The following is a 19,028-nucleotide window of genomic DNA, read 5'->3' as shown; positions in this document are numbered from 1 at the left end:
AAAGGTATAACTTGCTACCAAAACAAAAATGAATACTTAACACGTTAGCTACAGTACTACAAGAGTCGATACACAGCATCTAGTATCCATCGTTTATGGTTAGGACTATTGGGTATCTAATCTCATTCGCTTTTTTAACTTTCATCTCTCAGTGTCAGTGTCAGCCTAACATAGTGCTTTTTTTATGTTCTTTACGATTTTTACGCATTTTACCACTCCACTGAAAATTCCCTCAAAGATAGATGGATTCCAATGAGTCAACTACGAAATAGAAGTGTTCCCGTTTTCAAGATGATGATAGATTGTGGCTTCTGGGATGTGTATAACTATCTAGAGCTATATATTTGTACGATCTATATCTATATATACCAACACAATTTTTAAAGCATGAGATTTTGTTCTTATGAAATTACATCGTTCACTCTCCACTGTATTGGTGCTATCAAATCAGGTCATTTATTTCCAGTTAATAATATTCAATAATGTCTGTTTCTAGTCCATCTACGGACAAAATTTTCAGCTTGTCAATAAGGGCAAGTTGCATCCTGGAATGAGAATGGCCAACTTGTCTGCTAGCTGGCTGGTTCAATGCACCCAAATCTACATCATTGGACCAGCTTCTCAATGAGGAATACCATAATTGACAAGGTCTATGGCCGTCGTCCTGTGATAGTCTTGGTGTCCACGCAAGTTTCCTCCACCACATGCCTAGCTCCTTTATGTATCTGTGTAATCGAAATAAAACAACAGAAAATTGCCGGGTTCTATGGATTCCTCACGAATTTCGCTCCGGCCATTCGAGCTCTCCGACGTCGACGACTTCCTAAAATGGGCCAGCGATGATAGAGTAACGCGCTATCTTAGATGGAACACCATCACCTCTAGGGAAGAAGCATTAACATACATTGAGAAGGTTGCAATACCCCCACCCATGGCGTCGGTCTATATGTTTGGATGACCGCTCGATTGGCTATATTTCAATCAGACCAGAATCCGGTGATGGCCCTCTCTGGGGTGTTCAAAGAGTTCCCAAATTTGTTGAGGATTGAGGCTTTGGTAGAGGTAGAAAATAAAGGGTCTCAAAGGGTGCTAAAAAAGGTTGGATTTCTAAAAGAAGGGTTGTTAAGGAAGTATGGGATTTACAAAGGAGAGATCAGGGACATGTTTATCTACAGCTTCTTAGTAACAGATATATCATATGAATTGAGAGCCTAGTAAAAGAAAAGAGGAAGAAGAAGATAATATGATGCGACTTGTGAGTGATATGTTGTAACCAGTACCCTTGATCTCAAGATAATATACTGCATCTGCCTGTTTATATTCTTGTTCCATTAATTAAGAATCTAGTCAATGGCGATAAGCTACACCTATGCCAACACTGAAATAATTCCAGAAATATATACCAGGTCCCCAACATGACAACAGTGTTCAACAGTAGTTCAACATCATAGTCTGATAGACCTGTGAGTTTGGGATAGAAAATACTTTAACCACAAGAGATTACATAAAAGTGAACTCACAAACTACATGTCTTGATATAATACGTCAGATTGTAAAGTTACTTTTTTTATAAAATAGATCTAACGGATCTCATAAAACCACGTCAATTTGTGTAATCTTTTTGTAACTGTAGTAGTTCTCTTAGGATATTCTCGTTGCCCATATTGAAAAAGAATATAGACAATAAAACACATTTTCCCGGAAGCTGTTCCATATCCATAAATATATATAACGCTTTAAAGCAGAGATGCTTGCTGTTATTCCTAACTTTATTTTGAGATCTTGTTGTGTGAAGCTCGTTTGCAACTGATTGATCATTGATTTTCTTTCCTATGAGTTTGGTTTTATTGTCTCTGAGGTTCGGACGAAAAGAACACCCGAATGCCAAGCATGCCATATTAAAAAAAAAAAAAAAAAAGTAAGACGGCGTAGTCCCACATAGAGAAAGATAGAGATGGGCACCAAAGAAGATCGATATAAAACAAAGCAGTTGTCAGGGATGAAACTCATACCTTTCTCGGCCTTTTGGCTAAGATCAAGTGTAGTATCTGTTCTTATCAGTTTAATATCTGATACGTGGCCCATCGGGTCACACGATATTAAATTAATTTTTTTAAGGGGAGTGCCCATCACAGTAGCTTGCTACTGGGGCTCTCGAGCGTCGCCTTTGCTTTGCACTACTGCATCGGCCCGGCGCACCCCCCACCCAAGTCAATAGTCTAAACATTCTTTTAGTCGTGTGGTTGAATGCTAAATTTTATTTGGACAAGAAAAAGAGTCCACTTTTGACGAGTAAACGGGATGGTCTGCTTAAGAGGTTCAAAGTTTTTAAGCTGGTGGTTTGCTTTGCAATCCCCTTGCCTACTAGTATTGAAGCCCAAATTAACTAGGTAAATTGCACCTGAACCATGAGGTGGGGGAAAACCTTGTTCTTGTATACTAGTCCATGCCGACTTCTAGCCTTGCTGGGAGACTTTATAAGAAAAGAGGAAAGACCAACTTCAAAAGTGTGGCCAAAGGTGTGTTAGCCCTTTATGTCTACCAAGCAATGACCCACAAGAAGCTACCTGGAAATAAGGTTATTCAAAAGGAGATTTGGGCTCATTGCTCTTCTCAGTGTCAATATTGCGTTACTTGGCAATGGTGAATGAGTGGTGGGTTTATATTAAATCATAGGTAAGGAATTTTCTATGCAAGTATAGATAAGAGTTGCTACTGCATAATGCTGCTTATAGCTGCCATCGTTGACTATGTTTTCAACACTAGTTTCAGCGAGAACAACATGTCCCAGCTGCGCCCTTTTTGGTGTCGTATCATTCTCTATAAATCACTTTTTTAATAAGAAATAATTTTTTTAGAAACAAATGTACAGGCGAAATCCATGTATAGATGAAGTAAACAAAATAAAACACCTAAGTAAATTCTAAGAAACAGAAAGCGACAACAAAAAATCATGGCAGAAGCTCCGTTAATCACTGTAGCTGAATCATTCTCTCCAAATCATGTGGAGACACTACAGTTTTCCGTTTTCACCTACTGATGTTTTTCATTGAAAATAGCGTGTCCTCAGCCGTTTGCTACAAGCAGTCATATGGCCAATCTGTGATGCGAATGCTCTATTTTTTGACATCATTGCATTTTTTTTCCTCATATTTGTTTTCCTTCCAAAATAGCATGACAAATATATAAGAGCGGACATATTCAACCAAATTTCAAGAGTATAATGTCGCATATGCTCGATCCACTTGATCCATGCCTATTCTGTCACTCCTGTATCATGTGTCCAGTGTGCTCCATACTTCAGGCAATATGCCCCGCCAAAGTGAGAATCTTGACATGCTTTTTCTTCCTCAGCTCATGCGGGACAGGCCCAAAAACTCTGGTCCCAATCGGTTGGCCTTGCTTGTCGACAAGCACCACGGCATTGTCATCAAACTTCACCTCACTGCCATCACAGCGGCCACGTTGCATTGCAGCACGTACAACCACGCCATATACAACCTTTCCCTTCTTTACTTTTCCATTTGGATGGGCTTCCTTGACTGATGCAACTATTGTGTCTCCCAGTCTTGCACCTTTCTTCCCCTTTAAAGCTTGTATGCACATCACCTTTTTAGCCCCAGAGTTGTCCACAACTTTGAGAACCGTTCGCATCTGAATGAAAGTCCTTTGCTGCTGTAAAATTGCACATAACAAAAATTAAGGTTATTTCCAAAAGAGGTAATGACAGAGAACCTTTAATTATTTGGTTTAGCGAATTGGACTAACATTAGTTGCTGCTTATTAGGGGTGCTTTTATACCCACCAAGAAAATATAGGTAATTTTGATAACTTCCTCTCAGCCTTCCTAAGAGAGAGAGTTAAAACAGTTCTTCCTTCCAAGAGGAACCAAAACTGGCACAGGCTTGATTGATAATCTATTCCTCCCTCCCCCGCGGAATCCCACACTGAACTGAGGGTTTCCATGTGCTATGATCTCCACAGAGTCAAAAAGTTTGATTGATGCATCTCACATATTTTTGACAACATTGTTAAAAAGAAAGCGGGTCTGAAGAAATTCCATGTAAACTGAAAGCAACCACGTGATCATGCCTCTTCTAAACAATTAAGGTTGGCAATAGCATGTAGTCTTCACCATTTAGCCCATCAGAAGTTGCTCTCTGTCCATTATTTTCGATAACTATATGTTTAAGTAAATAAAAATGACCATCGTCATAATAATAACCAAAACAGCAAAGGAGAAAAACACTGACCTGTGATAAGGAATGGCTGCAAGTTATCCCATTCGATGTGCCAAGTAAACTAGACAAGTTGTTGAGGCCACCCAACAATGAACGACCCACTAGTAGTTTTTGTTAATTTTTCCCCAGTACATGAAATAAGGCGCAGTGAGTTGATCAGATAAAAAAATATCAATACAACAAAACTATAAACTAATGACTGTCTGCCAACCAAGAACATAAACATGTTTTTCTTTCTTTCTTTTTAACATTTTTTTTATAACTAGAAATTATTGATCATGTTTGCCAACCAAGAACCAAAATATGTTTTTCATAATTTTTTTTTTCAAGTCTCAGCACAAACAAGTTTTAAACCTAGAATAATGTCTCACCTCCCAACAAATTTTGTCTAGTCATTAGCGAACCCCATTATTTTCACAAATACCCAAAAACAACTCTCACAAAACATTTTTACTTTGAGTGGACCTCAACTTTTTCAAAAACACCAAAAACACATATCTCATATTTTTTCATTTCAAACATCTTTTCAATGGGCCCAGCCCTATCCCTTTTACAAACACAAACACAAAACAAACCTAAAAATCTTTCTCAAATTTCTTAAAATTTTTGTTACATAACCATTCTCAATGTTTTTGTGTTTATTGAATGTATGCAGTTCACACATATTCCAAAACATGCATCGCACAAATCTGGAATGTGCAAACAAAATATAGCCAGGAAAGTGAACGAAGCATAGTTCAAAAAAATTGCGTTTAGATATCCCAGTTAACAGTGCCGTGTGCTTAGCAAGCATACAGGTTATGGCTAAACCAATTGTACCTCCTAGTGATTAAACCTAATTATCCTATTCCTTGACACTTTCAATCAGTTAAACTATCTTACACTTTGAACTAGATTGAAACATTTCAGAGTACTAATGAAATTATGCCATCTCATGATCCATTTTACATCCTAGTGCAACACAATCCTTATTTTTTTTCTTCCTCAATTGCCATTGTGTCCTTGTGGAGAGTACATATCAGAGAAATCACCAACACATTTTACCAGTCCTAAATCTCCCAAATCTTCAACTAGGGTTTCAAATAGATGATGTGGCATCACTTTATTCATTTATTTATTTTATCAATAAAAAAATTTTTATTGATCATAAGAATAGGCAAGAGCCCAAGTATGCGGGACATATACAAGAGCAATGCCTGTTATGGCATCACTTTATTGGTTCGCAAAAAATGTGTAATATAACTTTTCAAAACTAAAGAGATAAAATATAATTAGGAGATAAGTATAAGCTTTAAAAATTAACTCTTCTAAATCCATCATAATTACTCATACCGAAAAGCTTCTAGTATGAGTAGTCCCACAATGTTGATTTCAGGACTCAGATTAACAAGTACATGTGCTTGTTGATTTGTTCTATGTACTCAAACATGAGATGCACACAAAAGCATTAGATGATCACAAGATGTGGGTTATGGTCTGATACTTCTTTCAATCCTTGTAATACCCCGAATGAAGTATAGGAGGGTAGTAAATGAGGAAGGTACACCATTTCAAGGACTAGTAGCAGGAAATAAAATTTACTTAATTGCACAAACGGCATGACATCAATGAAACTCACACTAACCCCATGACTACAATGGTTTACAACAAATCAAGGTAACAGAAGGTGCACAAGGTACGGATTATAGCAGCATATATCAGTGACTGAAACGTGGGAACGAGTAGCCAGTAGACATTAGTAACGGAAACTTGAGAACGAACTATAGAAGTCAAACTAAATGGCGAAACCTATCAGGCACCTACTAAACTGGAAAATCGCATACCGAGAGACCATTTTGAAGCAAATCCCGCAGCCATCTGTATCAAATCATACCGACATAAAAGAACATTCAATTAAAATGCTTGCCAGTCGAAAAAAATATGGCGACAGTATTGTCCCGTTTGGATGACTAGAAAGGCAATGAAGGAAATTGAGAGACTGAGAAATAGAAGGAGAATGCTAACCTGAACTACGAATCTACGATCTGGGAAGAATGGGGAGGGCGTAGTAAGCTAGAAATCGTGGAAAACCCCTAACTAAAGGTTTAAGTAAGACCGGACAAGACGAGGGTTTCTTTTTTTTTTTTTTTTTTACTTGAATTGAAATGAATTAAGGTGTAAATTGAATAAAAATATTATAAAATAAAAATATTATTAAAATATATTTTTTATTTTAAAATTTAAAAAAATTAACTTATTTATTATATTTTGTTTAAAAATTTGAAAAAATTATAATAATTAATTGAGATAATTTATAAAAATAAACAACATCGTCTACTATGCTAGTCCCAAGATTTTTCTTTTTTTTAAGAATGCTTTGTATATTTTTAAAATACTGTGCGTGTTTATTTTTTTAAAAAATTTTGATAAACTAAGGAGAAATTTAGATTCAGAGATGAGTTGAGATGATTTGTGAATAGTAAAATAAAAGTTGAATTATTTATTATATTTTATGTGAAAATTTGAAAAAGTTATTTTAAAATTTGAAAAAGTTGAATTGTTTATTATATTTTGTGTAGGAATTTGAAAAAGTTGTAATGATGAGATGAAATAAATTGAGATGGATTTTGAATCCAAACAGCTCAGAATTCATGTAAAAAAATTATAATTATTATTTTTTAAATAAACGCTCGAGATTTGCACAATATTAGTATTACTTTTATTTATCAAAATTATATTAGTTTACTTTTATTTATCATACTGCATGAAATCAAAATAAAATAAAATAAGTTAAAAGTTAGATTTTTGCCTCGACTCCCATCAAAATATCGTTTACTCTCTAATTTAAAAGCTAAATCCATGACTTATTAATATTAAAATCTGACCATTAAAATGTAAGCCCATTTTATGTAGATAAAGTTTTTGGTCGAGTTTGTACCATTAAACACATTGGCAAGTATTTCCTAATCCTAAAACTTTATTAAGTATTCCAAAAACATTGAAAATTAAAAATTCTTAAAAAAAATTTTAAAAACATTATAATGATGAGATAAAATGAAATATATTGCAAAAATAATCGAGATAATATGTTCTTAATTCCCTAAAATATGTAAAATCGATTGAGAAACCCAAATCGTAACATAATGAGATGAGACAAATTCTTGTGCCAGATATATGTAATCGTGATTTTTTATGTTAAAAAAAAATATTATATATTATATTTTCATCTTACTTTAATTTTGAAGTGTCGTTGTTTTTTATCTTTAATTTATTATTTTAAAAAAATAAAGGGCAATCATTTATGAATTGAAATTCTATTAAAATTTTATTAGGATGTTAAAACGAGGAAGTAAGTTCCTTTAAACAGCTCGACCTCGAACTTGGAATACTTGCTCCTATTTATTGGGATGGTATGCTCCTATTTATTTGATATGTCTTCCATGCTTTTTATCCTATCATTTGGCTCTCTGAAAATTATTATTAGTGTAATGAGTTCTGTTACATATAAATATTTTTGTATATTTTTTACGCATTTTATTAATATGATTGGCTAAAAGAGTTATTTTCAATAGTGTCGGATATAGTCATGTTATGCAAGCGCCATGCACTCATTCTGAAAAAAAGTAAGGTTCATCATTAAAAAATTAATTTTTTTATATAGATTCTATATTTACTTATTTTTTTTCAAAGAGAATGTGCAGTGTTTACGTATTCTATAACTATAAATATCATTTATCTATTTTATATTAAAAAAAGTGACGTAATCAATCATATTAATGAAATAAATAAATAGTACACAAAAGTGGTTTCACATAAATCTTTTGAGATAATATCGAGCACTTGATTATTCCAATGCCTAAGAGCCTTATAATGTGTCTTATATGGAATAGTGGACTACGTTTTCATGAACCATTAATAGTTCTCCTCTACGTTTTCATTGAAGTTGGTATAAATATTTTTTCCAGTATTAAATAAATAATAAGAGTTGTTCTATTTTCAAATTGATTTATAGAATATATTATTTACATCATTTAAATCGTAAGATTTGATTTATAATATTTAAATTTTAATTTTTTTATCAAATTAAATTATATCATATAAGTATTTTATTTTATTAATATTAATTCAACAACCCTACACCACAAACTTGCTTTTATTTTATATCTTTTTATTTTTTTTCTCTTGACATGTGTATGGCCTAGAGTTGTTGAGTAGAAGAACTCACTTATAAATAGAATTTTTCAAATAATAAACATTGTAATATCTATTTTATAATATTTTCAAATTCAAAGAAAAACATAAAAGAGATTTGATCAGAGTCCCAAGATTTGATTACACACTAAAAGTAAGAAGTAATGCTACGTGTAGTTATAATTTTATATACAAGATTTATTTTATCAATTTTCCTTTTAAATTAAAATTTTAAATTTTATAATTTTAAACATATCAATAAATTATATCACGTTTTGTTATGTAAATAAAAATTATAAATAAAAATAACATTTTTATTATACAAGATTCGGACTTCCCCAGAGAAAAATTATTGGAGAGGAGATGGTACCAGTTAATGATACTAGTTAATTAATTATCGGACTCTCACGTTTTGTTATGAAAAGGACATCAGAAGGGGTCCTCCCTCCCCCTCCGACTTTAATAGGCCTACCTCCTCCCTTTGGTTTTGACTGTGGCTGCGACGCCCAGCAACTTCTGCTGAAGCTTTTGATTTTTCGTGAAAGGGTCTCCGTGGCACCTCAAGGTATTATTGTTTGGATTGAGATAATCTCTCAACTCGTCTTATTTTATTTAATTATTATTATAATTTTATCAAATTTTCTATATAAAATATAATAAATAATTTAATTTTTTAAATCTTAAAATAAAAAATAATATTTTATTTAACTTTCAATTCATCTCATTACAACTTACTATTCAAATCTCTCATAAAAGAACTTGAAACAGACTGATAATACATAAACATGAGTAATAAATAGTAATGCTAGATAGTTTATGATGCGTATGTTTTGCTCATTTTTTTAAGAAAATGAATGTCTATTATAAAAAATAATTTTTTCATATAGATATAAAATTTATGTACTTTTATTTAAAGAGAATGTATAAGATTTACATGCTCTAAAATTACAGATATCATTTCTTGATTGAGTTTGCATGAGTCATATGATGAGAGCCAAACACGTATTTTGCTGTGTTGCATTTCATATTAGCAAGCTTGATTACTTTTATCCTGGATTCAAACTTATTTATCTTATATATAACTTTGAGAAATGTTTTGGCTATAAAAATAAATTTATAAATTTATGTAATTTAGTCAAATTATAGTTTAGACTCTCATACCTCATATATCATATTGAAAAATTATTTTTACTATAAAATTAATTTAATGTATCATATAAAATCATATTAATTAGTAATTTTATTTTATAAAATTTCTTTATTGACTGTATTAATAATTTCTCTAAACTTTCATCTTCGAGCTCATGCAGTACCATTTATATTTGATATTTTTTGGTTTTATTCAGAACAATGAACATACAACTAAGACAATAAAATTATTTTGTAAAATTATAAAATATATTTTATATCACTTTTTTATTATTTTTTTAATTTTTTTATTATCAAATTGTAAACTGGCCGTCAACAAGCAGGAAGGGCATCATTATTCTTTCATGATGCTGAAGACATGACTTGATCATGTTCATTAGTGCGTGGTGTCTACTCGATCTACTAGTCTTATCAATTCTTTCGATCGTGCTGCATGCATGGGTCCTAATTATCCTATTATCGTCAAAATTATCTTAATCAATGCTGACGTGGATGCAAGCAAATGACCAATCAAATCTCTGCAAACCCTATGCCAGGCTGGCTAGCCTACCTTTGAATTATGACAATTGACAATACTATTGGTCATGTGGACCTACATACGTCCTCTCTCCCAATCCCCCAATTATCTTCTTAAGGCATGGAAGAGACACCACAGCACCATCACAAAAAAGTTATACAAAGACACTCCATAAAAGGAAATAATGGATATCCCACCTATATAACATATATAGGTTTACATGACTTCAGACATATATAGTCTTTAATTGTAGTTATAGCCTAGTATTAATTAGGTTAAATTGATGCCACGCCTGTCTATCTGTAGATGTAACACTTTTGTATATATATGTATCTTAAATTATAAAAATAAATTCGCTTCTCTAAGATAAAGAACGCTAATTAAAGAAATCACACATAACTATTCATGAATAGGCCTGTTCAATCCGGTCTTATTTTTTCTCGGTCTACAGTTATGGATTTCGATCCGGAACAAATCCGAGCCAGTACCCGCATAGAAAAATTCGGATACACTTGGTCCGAGTATCGAGTTTTAAACCCGGAACCCAGATTTACAACCCGGTACCAAGATTTTTTTCAAACTCATTTCTAGCAACTAAATGGACAGAAACTCAAAAGGAAAATGTATATTATGTCCAATAAATCATCCACTTAATGATTTTTTTTTACTCTCTTCTCCACATGGTGTTTTGTTGGTAGTCAAATAACATGTAAGTTTTGATTTAAAAAATTAAATAAATAGAGTTTGAATGCTGTATCAACATTTTTTTTTCATGAAAAAATATTTACAACACGTAAGCCTTGATTAAAAAAAAAAAAAAACCGGAAGTCAAAACCTGGGTTCCGGGTTAAAAACTGGTTTCAATTCAAGTTCCAGCTCAAATTTGACTCGAGCTAACTTGGTCCGGGAATCCAGACCGAAACACACTCATACTCATTAGGATTGTACACCGATGGGTTTGGCGTCAGTTTTGGCGCAAAACCGATACACCACCAACGTTTACCATGGGTCTATGGAACTGACCGAAACCGTGGATTTGGGGAGAGAAAACCGATCATATCGATCTCGATGTGCATCGGTGAGGTCTTTGGTCCACCATCGGCGTCTTCTGTGAAGGAGTAGTAACTGAAGTTACGAGAAAAAAGCCTCACGCCATCGCTACCATAGAAGAATAAGAGAGTTGCAGAGAGAAAGAAGACGACGCGAGGAAGAAGAAGGGGGTGGGGGGTTATTAAGTCATTTTGAAACTGCACCGTTTGGCTTAAAAGCCAAACGGCGCCGTTCTGTTATATATATATTTTTTGCTTTTAGCCTCTAAAATGTCACCGTTTCACTCATTTAAGTGAAACGACGCCGTTATATATATATATATATTAAAAAATATATATAAATAGACCGGATCAACCGGTTCAACGGTTTCCCAGGAGTTCAAACTGGCGCCAAATCGTCGATATCGGTTTTTCCTCAATTCCTCTCGACCGTCGACCAGTTCTTTGCAAGTTCCGGTCGGTTCCATGCTCTGATGGTTGGTCTGATCAGTTCACGGCTAGTTCCGGCGGTTCTGTACACCCCTAATACTCATAAATATAGCATTATTGTCTTTCTTACAAGGGAGCACCTTATATCGTGTTGCTTTTTAACTTATAGATATGTTGGTTAGGTGAAATATCATATCCCTAATACGAACGGTACGTGTCCTCATTATACTGTCAATAATGTTTGAATTAAGCTGCATATTTAATTTGTTTTTTTTAAGAATATTCCCGCAGGTATAATCCCTTGCACGCCATCTTCGTAATTAGTACCCGTATAGATTAATTAATTAATTAATTATACATTATTAAAAGGGATATCATATTTGTTTGTCTTTATTGCAAAATATATCATAGATTAATATTGAATAATCAAATATTAATGCTGCACTTTCAATCTCTCTAGTTATTATAATTAGGTCATTGTCTTCGTTTTTTCAAACGATTATATATATATATATATATATATATATATATATATATGGTCCAATCCTTTGAAAGAAGTACAATTTTCTAACCCAGTGACATGTTTTCAATGTCGACATAGCACATTACTTAGCTGGATGCATGCTGACATGACAAAAATCACTATAATTTTCTTGGGTTGCTCAAGTTTAAAATCAGTGATTATTCGTGGACCAAATTAAGCCACCAACAAACTAGAGGACCAAGATCATGATGCTCAATGTCCATCATGGGATGTTACTCCAATTACATTAGGATAACTGTTGCATGTTGATTAGCTAAATCATCATGTATTGCTCTCCTTATTTGATGCATTTTTCTATATTTTCTGACTGGTGGGGGCATTTGACAATTTGTTTTGAGTAACAATACTCATATACAACACATTCCACAATATATATTATAAAATAAGAATATTTTTGTTAAATTATGTTAATTTTATAAAGTATTTTGTAAAAATATTCATCATTTTAAAATATTATTGGGTAAAATATTGTAAAAATTACGTGAATTTATATTTTTCTTAAACAAGCATATAAAATACTTGGTCATAAAATGACGTTTGCTGCTTGATAGTTGTGATAAATCGTAGGTTTTTTTCCAGCATATATCGTGCATGTCATGGGTCCAGTGAAACAGTTCTATTTGTTATACATGAGATTTGTTATCTAACCGTTACTATTCACTTTCTCTTCCCACACCTATAACTTTTTTATAAGGTGTGTGAGAGTATTTTTTTAAGATATAAGAATATTTTTCATAAGATGTGTTATGTGAGATGTGAATAGTAGCTAATGAAAAAGATTTTTCAGTATCTAATATCTATATATACAGTGGGAGAACTATGATTTAATTGGATGATATTAATCTCATCTTATGTTGCCCTCTCTCTAAAAAATTATCTTGGTCCCCTCTCTACAAAATTATTTTGATTTTATAGGTTAATTACTTATAATTCTAATTTAAAAAAATTTAATCAGATCTAAAAATAAAATAAATAAAATACATCTCACATAAAATAAAATGATCTAATAACATGATGATACGTTTTTACTATCAATAAAAATAAAAAAGAGAAGTTGAATGATTATCTTCTCCTCTTCCCGTTACCGCCTACAATTATGCAATTTCTAACTTTTTACTGTTAAAAGAAAATTATTTTGTCCTTACCATCTGCCAAAAGGCAAAAAATGGGAGCTTTTGATCATGGACGCAATTACGTGTTATCTTGAAGCAAATTTTTGGTGCAAACTGCAGGTCTTCTATAGGCTACAGTAACAGTAACATTGTAATAGCCTAACTGCTTACATACATAGTGATAGTTCCGCCATTGCATACACGGTTTAACTTTTCTCTCTCTTTTTTTTTATTCCATTTTTTTCGATTTTCTTCTTCTTTCATATATATATAATTGTATTGAATCTATTGATACAGTGTTTTTGAAAGTTTTTTTTTTCACTTTTCTCCTTCTTTCATGTATTAATGCAGTTGTATTTTTGTTTAGAATTTTTGTTTTTCTTTTTTAAATAGATTGATTACTACTTAGTTTAGCTTATATATGATATTTATATCTATTGAATGGTTATTTATCTTGTACTTATAGATTAACTTTAAATTCATGTTTAATGAGTAATTGAATTCATATATATATATATATAATTGTATTTTATGTGTTTTAATTTGATTTTAAATTTAAGTTTATGAATTATGTCTAAATTAAAAACTATCAACTCATGAATTGTATAAAAATAGAATAAAAAATATTTTATTATAATTTTAACTTTGCTTTGCCTCCTCAAACAAATTCCTGTTTCCACCGCTGTATATATACTTTTTGAAGAAAAAACAATAAAGTTAACCTTCTTTTTGGACATAAAATCAAGTATTTGAAATATGTTTGGATCCGATGCTTCTTGTTTGTGCGTGTTTGCGAGAATGATGAATTTCCATGCAGTTACGTGCGTCAGAATTTGAGTTTCTTCTGAAGTATGGGCAAAACAATGGAACAGAGGGGTGGGTTACAGTCCAAACTGCTCAGACTAATCGGGTCGGGTCTAAAATGGTTTAGCTGCCATCATTACATCATTGTTGACGCTCATTTCTATGGATGTACAAAAACCGATCAAACGGATCGATACGGACAGGCCGTAGAAGTATGAAATCGGTCAAAACAGAGAACCAGTCGATGGTAGTAAAATAAGTTAAAACCAACGTCGACCTGTTTGGTTCCAATATAAATCTGGCTCAAACCGTCGAATCGGCCAATTACATATATATATATATATATATATATTGACATTTTATGCAAGAAAAAAAAATTTCCTATCCTTATACGTAAAAGAAACTTTTATGTAAGAAAAAAATGATCTGTTGGTTTTATACTTATCGTTTAGAAAAGAAATTTAGAATGAAATAATGTCATTTGGTATATTATTTCCTTCTTCTTCTTCTTTTGATTCTCACTCTCTCTCATTTCTCACTCATCGGCACATCTCTCTCTTCACCATATACCACACATCTCTCTCTCATCATGCTGAACCATCTATGAGTTTCAAAGCATTCACAACGTCAAAATAGTTGACTTTTCGTCTCATTGCGATGTTAAAGAAATGCTGATGACCGATCGTGATCATGCCAAAATTGATCACCATTTTTTTCTCTTTTTACCGGTTGATTTAGGTTTTGTTTAGATATTGAACTTAATTGAATTAAATTGAAATGATAAAATATTATTAAAATATTATTTTTTAATATTATTATTATTTTAAAATTTAAAAAAATTAAATTATTTATTATATTTTATATTAAAATTTAAAATAATTATAATGATAAATTAAAATAGATTTAATAACGAAACGAAACTTAGACCGATTTTATACATGCATATAAGTTGTCGGTACGATTCCGGTCCCAACACCGAATGGAAACAGTCAATTTTCAATCCTACTCATTTCCTCTTCCGAATTCCCACGTGTTGATAGCACCGTGAAGGAGCAAATGATGAGGTGACGACACAACGAGTACTGTGGGGACCTAGTCCTGCCCTTCTTTACTGGTGTCTTCCGGGTCGGATCAGGGATATAGAGTCGGGTTATTTACTCCTGGGGCCATGTTAGAGGGTTTACGTAGCCGAGGAGTCCGGTTCGGGGCCTTTGATGACGACGGTACAGCTCCACACTCCAATTTGGTAAAGAAAAATGTGGGCCCAAACTCCAATGCCACGCAGATCCCTAACCGGCTTGTTCTTCACTACTCAGTACTCATGAGCCACGGCTTGGCTTAGTTTTATTTATTTTTTTTAAAGGATTCGGATACTTGAACGTACTAGAATTTAATAAATTATTTTTATAATAATATACATAAATCCTTTTAAAATTAACAAATTATACCAATACATAAACTGTTATAATAATTAAAAAAATATCTTAATTATAAAACAATTTCACAAGAATATTTGATGTAGTATATTAAATTTTAAAATTATTTTTATTATAAAATAAATCATATGATTTTTATTTTTATAAAATTTGTTGATTAAAAGGAAAATAATTAGGAAACCAAACTGTCAGAGGTCGAGAGCCGATCAAGAGGCACACAGAATGGTAACCCACCGTAAGATTTGGTAAAGACACCGGCTCTGTACGATACTCTCAGATCAGTCGTCAGCCTTGAGGCGTACTCCTTCATTTTATATTCTCTGGTTTCTGTGATGCCGAGAGATGGATAGAGCATATCGAGAAAATAATTCCAACTCACACAACCGAAAATAGAAATCCCACTCACGCACGCACAGAGGCAGAGGCAGAGAGAGAAGGGGGAGCAGTGGTAAGCAATTGGCATCCAACAACGAGAGAGAAGTGTCATCTGTAAGGTGTAAACTAGGTTGGGTGGTTTTACTACTGATTTCCATGCACACGAATTTACAGGTATCTTAAATGTTTTTTTATAATTTCGTATAAAACAGAGATAATTTTATTAAAAGTAAATCTATTCATCATTATTATTTTTATAATATAATGATATGATATTAGATGATTAGATGATTAGAGACTATTTATTACATTATATTTGTGAACTTATTATCTAATACCATGTCAGATAATAATGAGATGATGATAATAATTGAAAGGATGAGTATTATTATTCTTTTATTAAATTAAAATTTATTTTTGATAAAAAGTTGTAAAAGAAATGTATGTCTTTAAAGCAACCAAACCACACCCTCACCAAAGCATACACACACTACACACTCACACAAACTCTCTGTGTCTGCGCGTGTTTATGGCTTTCCCTCTCTTCAACTTCAGGGGCGGTGATCAGTCTCACGCTTCAGTCCTTTTCTTTTATTCTGGAATCTGGATTTTTGAGGCATAACATAATCTGTGCATATTCGGTTTATTATCCGTGGGTCTTGTCTGCTTCTAAGGCTCTATAATCTTTTCGGTGATAGAACATCTTTGAAGCCGTTTTATCTGCAATAGCAGCAGGGTTCGTAAATACAAAAGGTTAAAAAAAAAGTAGAAAATAAAAGCTAGCCAATAAAGGGAACAAAAATACAAAACCATCTTTGTTATTGCTGTCTGGTGAATGCCCGTCTGGTCCTTCTGATCATGACCGGTGAGGGTCTCTTTGCATGTCCATTGTGAGCCTGAGTGATTCTTGCTGAACAAAACAGAGAGAAAGGGATAGCGATAACTTCGGGGAAAAAGTCCCTTTCTTAGTTTTCATTATTTGGGTTTCTGGCTCTTCAGAAAATGGAGGTCACGGAGGTTAAGCAAGGGCAGGTTTCATAGAGCCTCTTTTGGTAGTTCTGGTTTCTGGGTTCTCTCATAATGGTGGATTTGACTGTACTACCATTCTATTCTACTATCATCTCTGATTTTTTATACAAATATCACAACTTTCTTCAGGGTGTCCCAACGTGCATGTCTCTCTCTACCTAAATTTAGAGGAGGAAATTTTTAGATTTGGGTCATCTTTCCAATGTTTGCAGTTGTACTATAAGATTCTGAGGTATGCTGAGGAAGAGGTCAAGAGCAACAAGCAGCAAGCAGGCTCTAATGGCATACTCTATTCCATCCCCTACAGACAAATACAGAAAACCCGCTTCATCTCTCCTCATTTCTCCAAGTTTGTTCACTCCAAAATCGTTATCTGAAACCGAGGCTGTGATGAGCCCAACTTCCATACTCGATAACAAGCCATTCTCTGGTCTCAAAAAACCCCTTTGGTCCGAAACAAGCACCCCAAGAAACCCAGAAACTGAAACAAAACGCCTCTGGGACAATTTGGATTCCAAAGGCATTGGCCTAGCCATTGTGGATGCTCTGAATGAAGAAAAGTCTGATTCCAAACCATCCAAACTTGAAAGCCGAACGGTTCTCTTTGGTTCCCAGCTTAAGATTCAGATTCCTCATCCACCAAATTCGGTTCTTTCGCCGGCTGAATCGCCCAAATCTCCGGCCGATTTCGGCATCAAAACGAGGAATTGTCAACTGAATTATTTTTCTTCCGGCTTTTCTCAGTCAGCGGCGAAGAAATCGGCATTCGGCACTGGGTATTCGGGTCTTGAGACTCCAAGTTCTTCCCGGGTTATCACAGGGTGTCTTTCTGCAAGTGAAATGGAGCTCTCAGAGGACTATACTTGTGTGATATCCCATGGGCCTAACCCCAAAACCACTCATATTTTTGAGGACTGCATTGTTGAGAGCTCCTTTACGGAGGTTCGGTTCTCTTCCAAAAGAGAAAACGGGTTTTTAACTAACCAGTCGTCCAGCTATCCCCCTGAAAATTTTCTCAGCTTCTGTTATTCATGCAAGAAGAATCTTGATCATGGAAAGGACATTTACATGTACAGGTTGGTCTGATTTCCTTTATTTGTGAGAAAATTAGCTGTTTAGATAATCTTGGATTATTGGATATGCAATTTTGAAAGTTTTGGATCAATGCTCGCTTGGCGGTTTCTTTCTTGTGTAAGCTTTCATGCTATCGAAAATGCACACATATCACATATGATTAGAAAATATATATAAGATTCATATTTTGACATGCTAGAGGGGGTATAAATTATATTGTAGGACTGACCTTGATTTGAACATTTACAATTGTGTATCGTAGATTTGTTTTGTATGTTGTTTCGAGTTTCTGTTCTGTCTTAGATGGTTGACGCCAGGGTAATCGACCTAGCTTGCATGTTTCATTGGACTAATCTTGTTTCTGATATATATACACACAAGCATGTTTGGTGGGCTTTGGTCATCAGACCAAACCTAGTGTAGAACTACGAATCTAATTGATCTATTCTCTTTCAGGGGTGAGAAATCTTTCTGCAGCAGCGAATGCCGGCAACAGCAGATGCTTCTGGAGGAGGAGGGAATGGATAAATACGAACCTGATGATGATCATGGGACTTGTTCCTGGGTAGCCACCTGAATCTCCATTCTTGTTTGTTCCAACTTCCAAAGAATCATAAAAGAAAATGCCCCAACTTCCATGAGGGTAGTCGTTGTATGATCAGTTCTGCATAACAAAGGCAAGGACAGTTCTTGAGTTTCCTGGAAATTGAAACTGTTTTCGTGTTTCCTCTCGTATTTTTCTCTTGTTTGCAATAACTTCTTGATACTCTTCTTGTAAGGAAGACTGAAAAGGCTTTAGATACTGTAGAGTTGATTTTGTTGAATTTTGATAAATAGGTGATGCTGTTGGGTTTGTACACAAATTTTTTTAATCTTTTCATGGTTTGTGATGATGATTATGTATGCCTAAAGATCACAACATTACTTTTGTTGATCCTGATTAATCACCTAATAACTAAGAACATAGAATCAATGCACAACCCTCTGGGTAACTCCACACACTTCTAACGTTAAGCCCTTCACAGGTCTCCAACTGGACCAACTCCCCCCAATGACTTTCTCCCTACCTCTTCATATTCCTCCAAACCCATCTTTTTTT

General features: G+C 33.6%; 2 protein-coding genes, 1 non-coding gene and 1 pseudogene across 4 annotated transcripts; 3 read left to right on the top strand and 1 right to left on the bottom strand.

Moving 5' to 3' along the window:
• The first annotated feature begins 564 nt into the window (after window positions 1-564).
• LOC121245810 lies at window positions 565-1,318 on the top strand (annotated as a pseudogene).
• Window positions 1,319-2,008: 690 nt separating this feature from the next.
• Window positions 2,009-2,204, top strand: LOC121247980. Its single transcript, XR_005937379.1, has one exon. It is a non-coding gene; the product is annotated as a U2 spliceosomal RNA (small nuclear RNA).
• Window positions 2,205-3,026: 822 nt separating this feature from the next.
• On the bottom strand, window positions 3,027-6,382 carry LOC121247181 (50S ribosomal protein HLP, mitochondrial-like). Of its 2 annotated transcripts, none has more exons than XM_041145531.1 (4): window positions 6,246-6,382; window positions 6,065-6,098; window positions 4,254-4,342; window positions 3,027-3,675 (listed from the first exon to the last, which is right to left on the bottom strand). In XM_041145531.1, the coding sequence occupies exons 2-4, from the start codon at window positions 6,096-6,098 to the stop codon at window positions 3,301-3,303; spliced, it is 498 nt and encodes a 165-aa protein (XP_041001465.1). In that variant the 5' UTR covers window positions 6,246-6,382; the 3' UTR covers window positions 3,027-3,300. The 2 variants fall into 2 exon arrangements, with proteins under 2 accessions (XP_041001465.1, XP_041001466.1); XM_041145532.1 differs by having other exon boundaries at window positions 3,027-3,672; window positions 6,246-6,367.
• A 10,037-nt stretch (window positions 6,383-16,419) lies between these two features.
• On the top strand, window positions 16,420-18,792 carry LOC121246892 (FCS-Like Zinc finger 8-like). Its single transcript, XM_041145205.1, has 2 exons — window positions 16,420-17,931; window positions 18,386-18,792. Exons 1-2 carry the CDS (start codon window positions 17,090-17,092, stop codon window positions 18,504-18,506), a joined length of 963 nt encoding a protein of 320 aa, XP_041001139.1. The 5' UTR covers window positions 16,420-17,089; the 3' UTR covers window positions 18,507-18,792.
• The last annotated feature ends 236 nt before the right edge of the window (window positions 18,793-19,028 follow it).

The sequence above is a fragment of the Juglans microcarpa x Juglans regia genome, chromosome 1S (genome assembly GCF_004785595.1).
Source record: "Juglans microcarpa x Juglans regia isolate MS1-56 chromosome 1S, Jm3101_v1.0, whole genome shotgun sequence".
NCBI lineage: Eukaryota > Viridiplantae > Streptophyta > Magnoliopsida > Fagales > Juglandaceae > Juglans > Juglans microcarpa x Juglans regia.
Note: the sequence above shows the minus strand (reverse complement) of the source record. Positions and strands in the feature narration are given on the sequence as shown.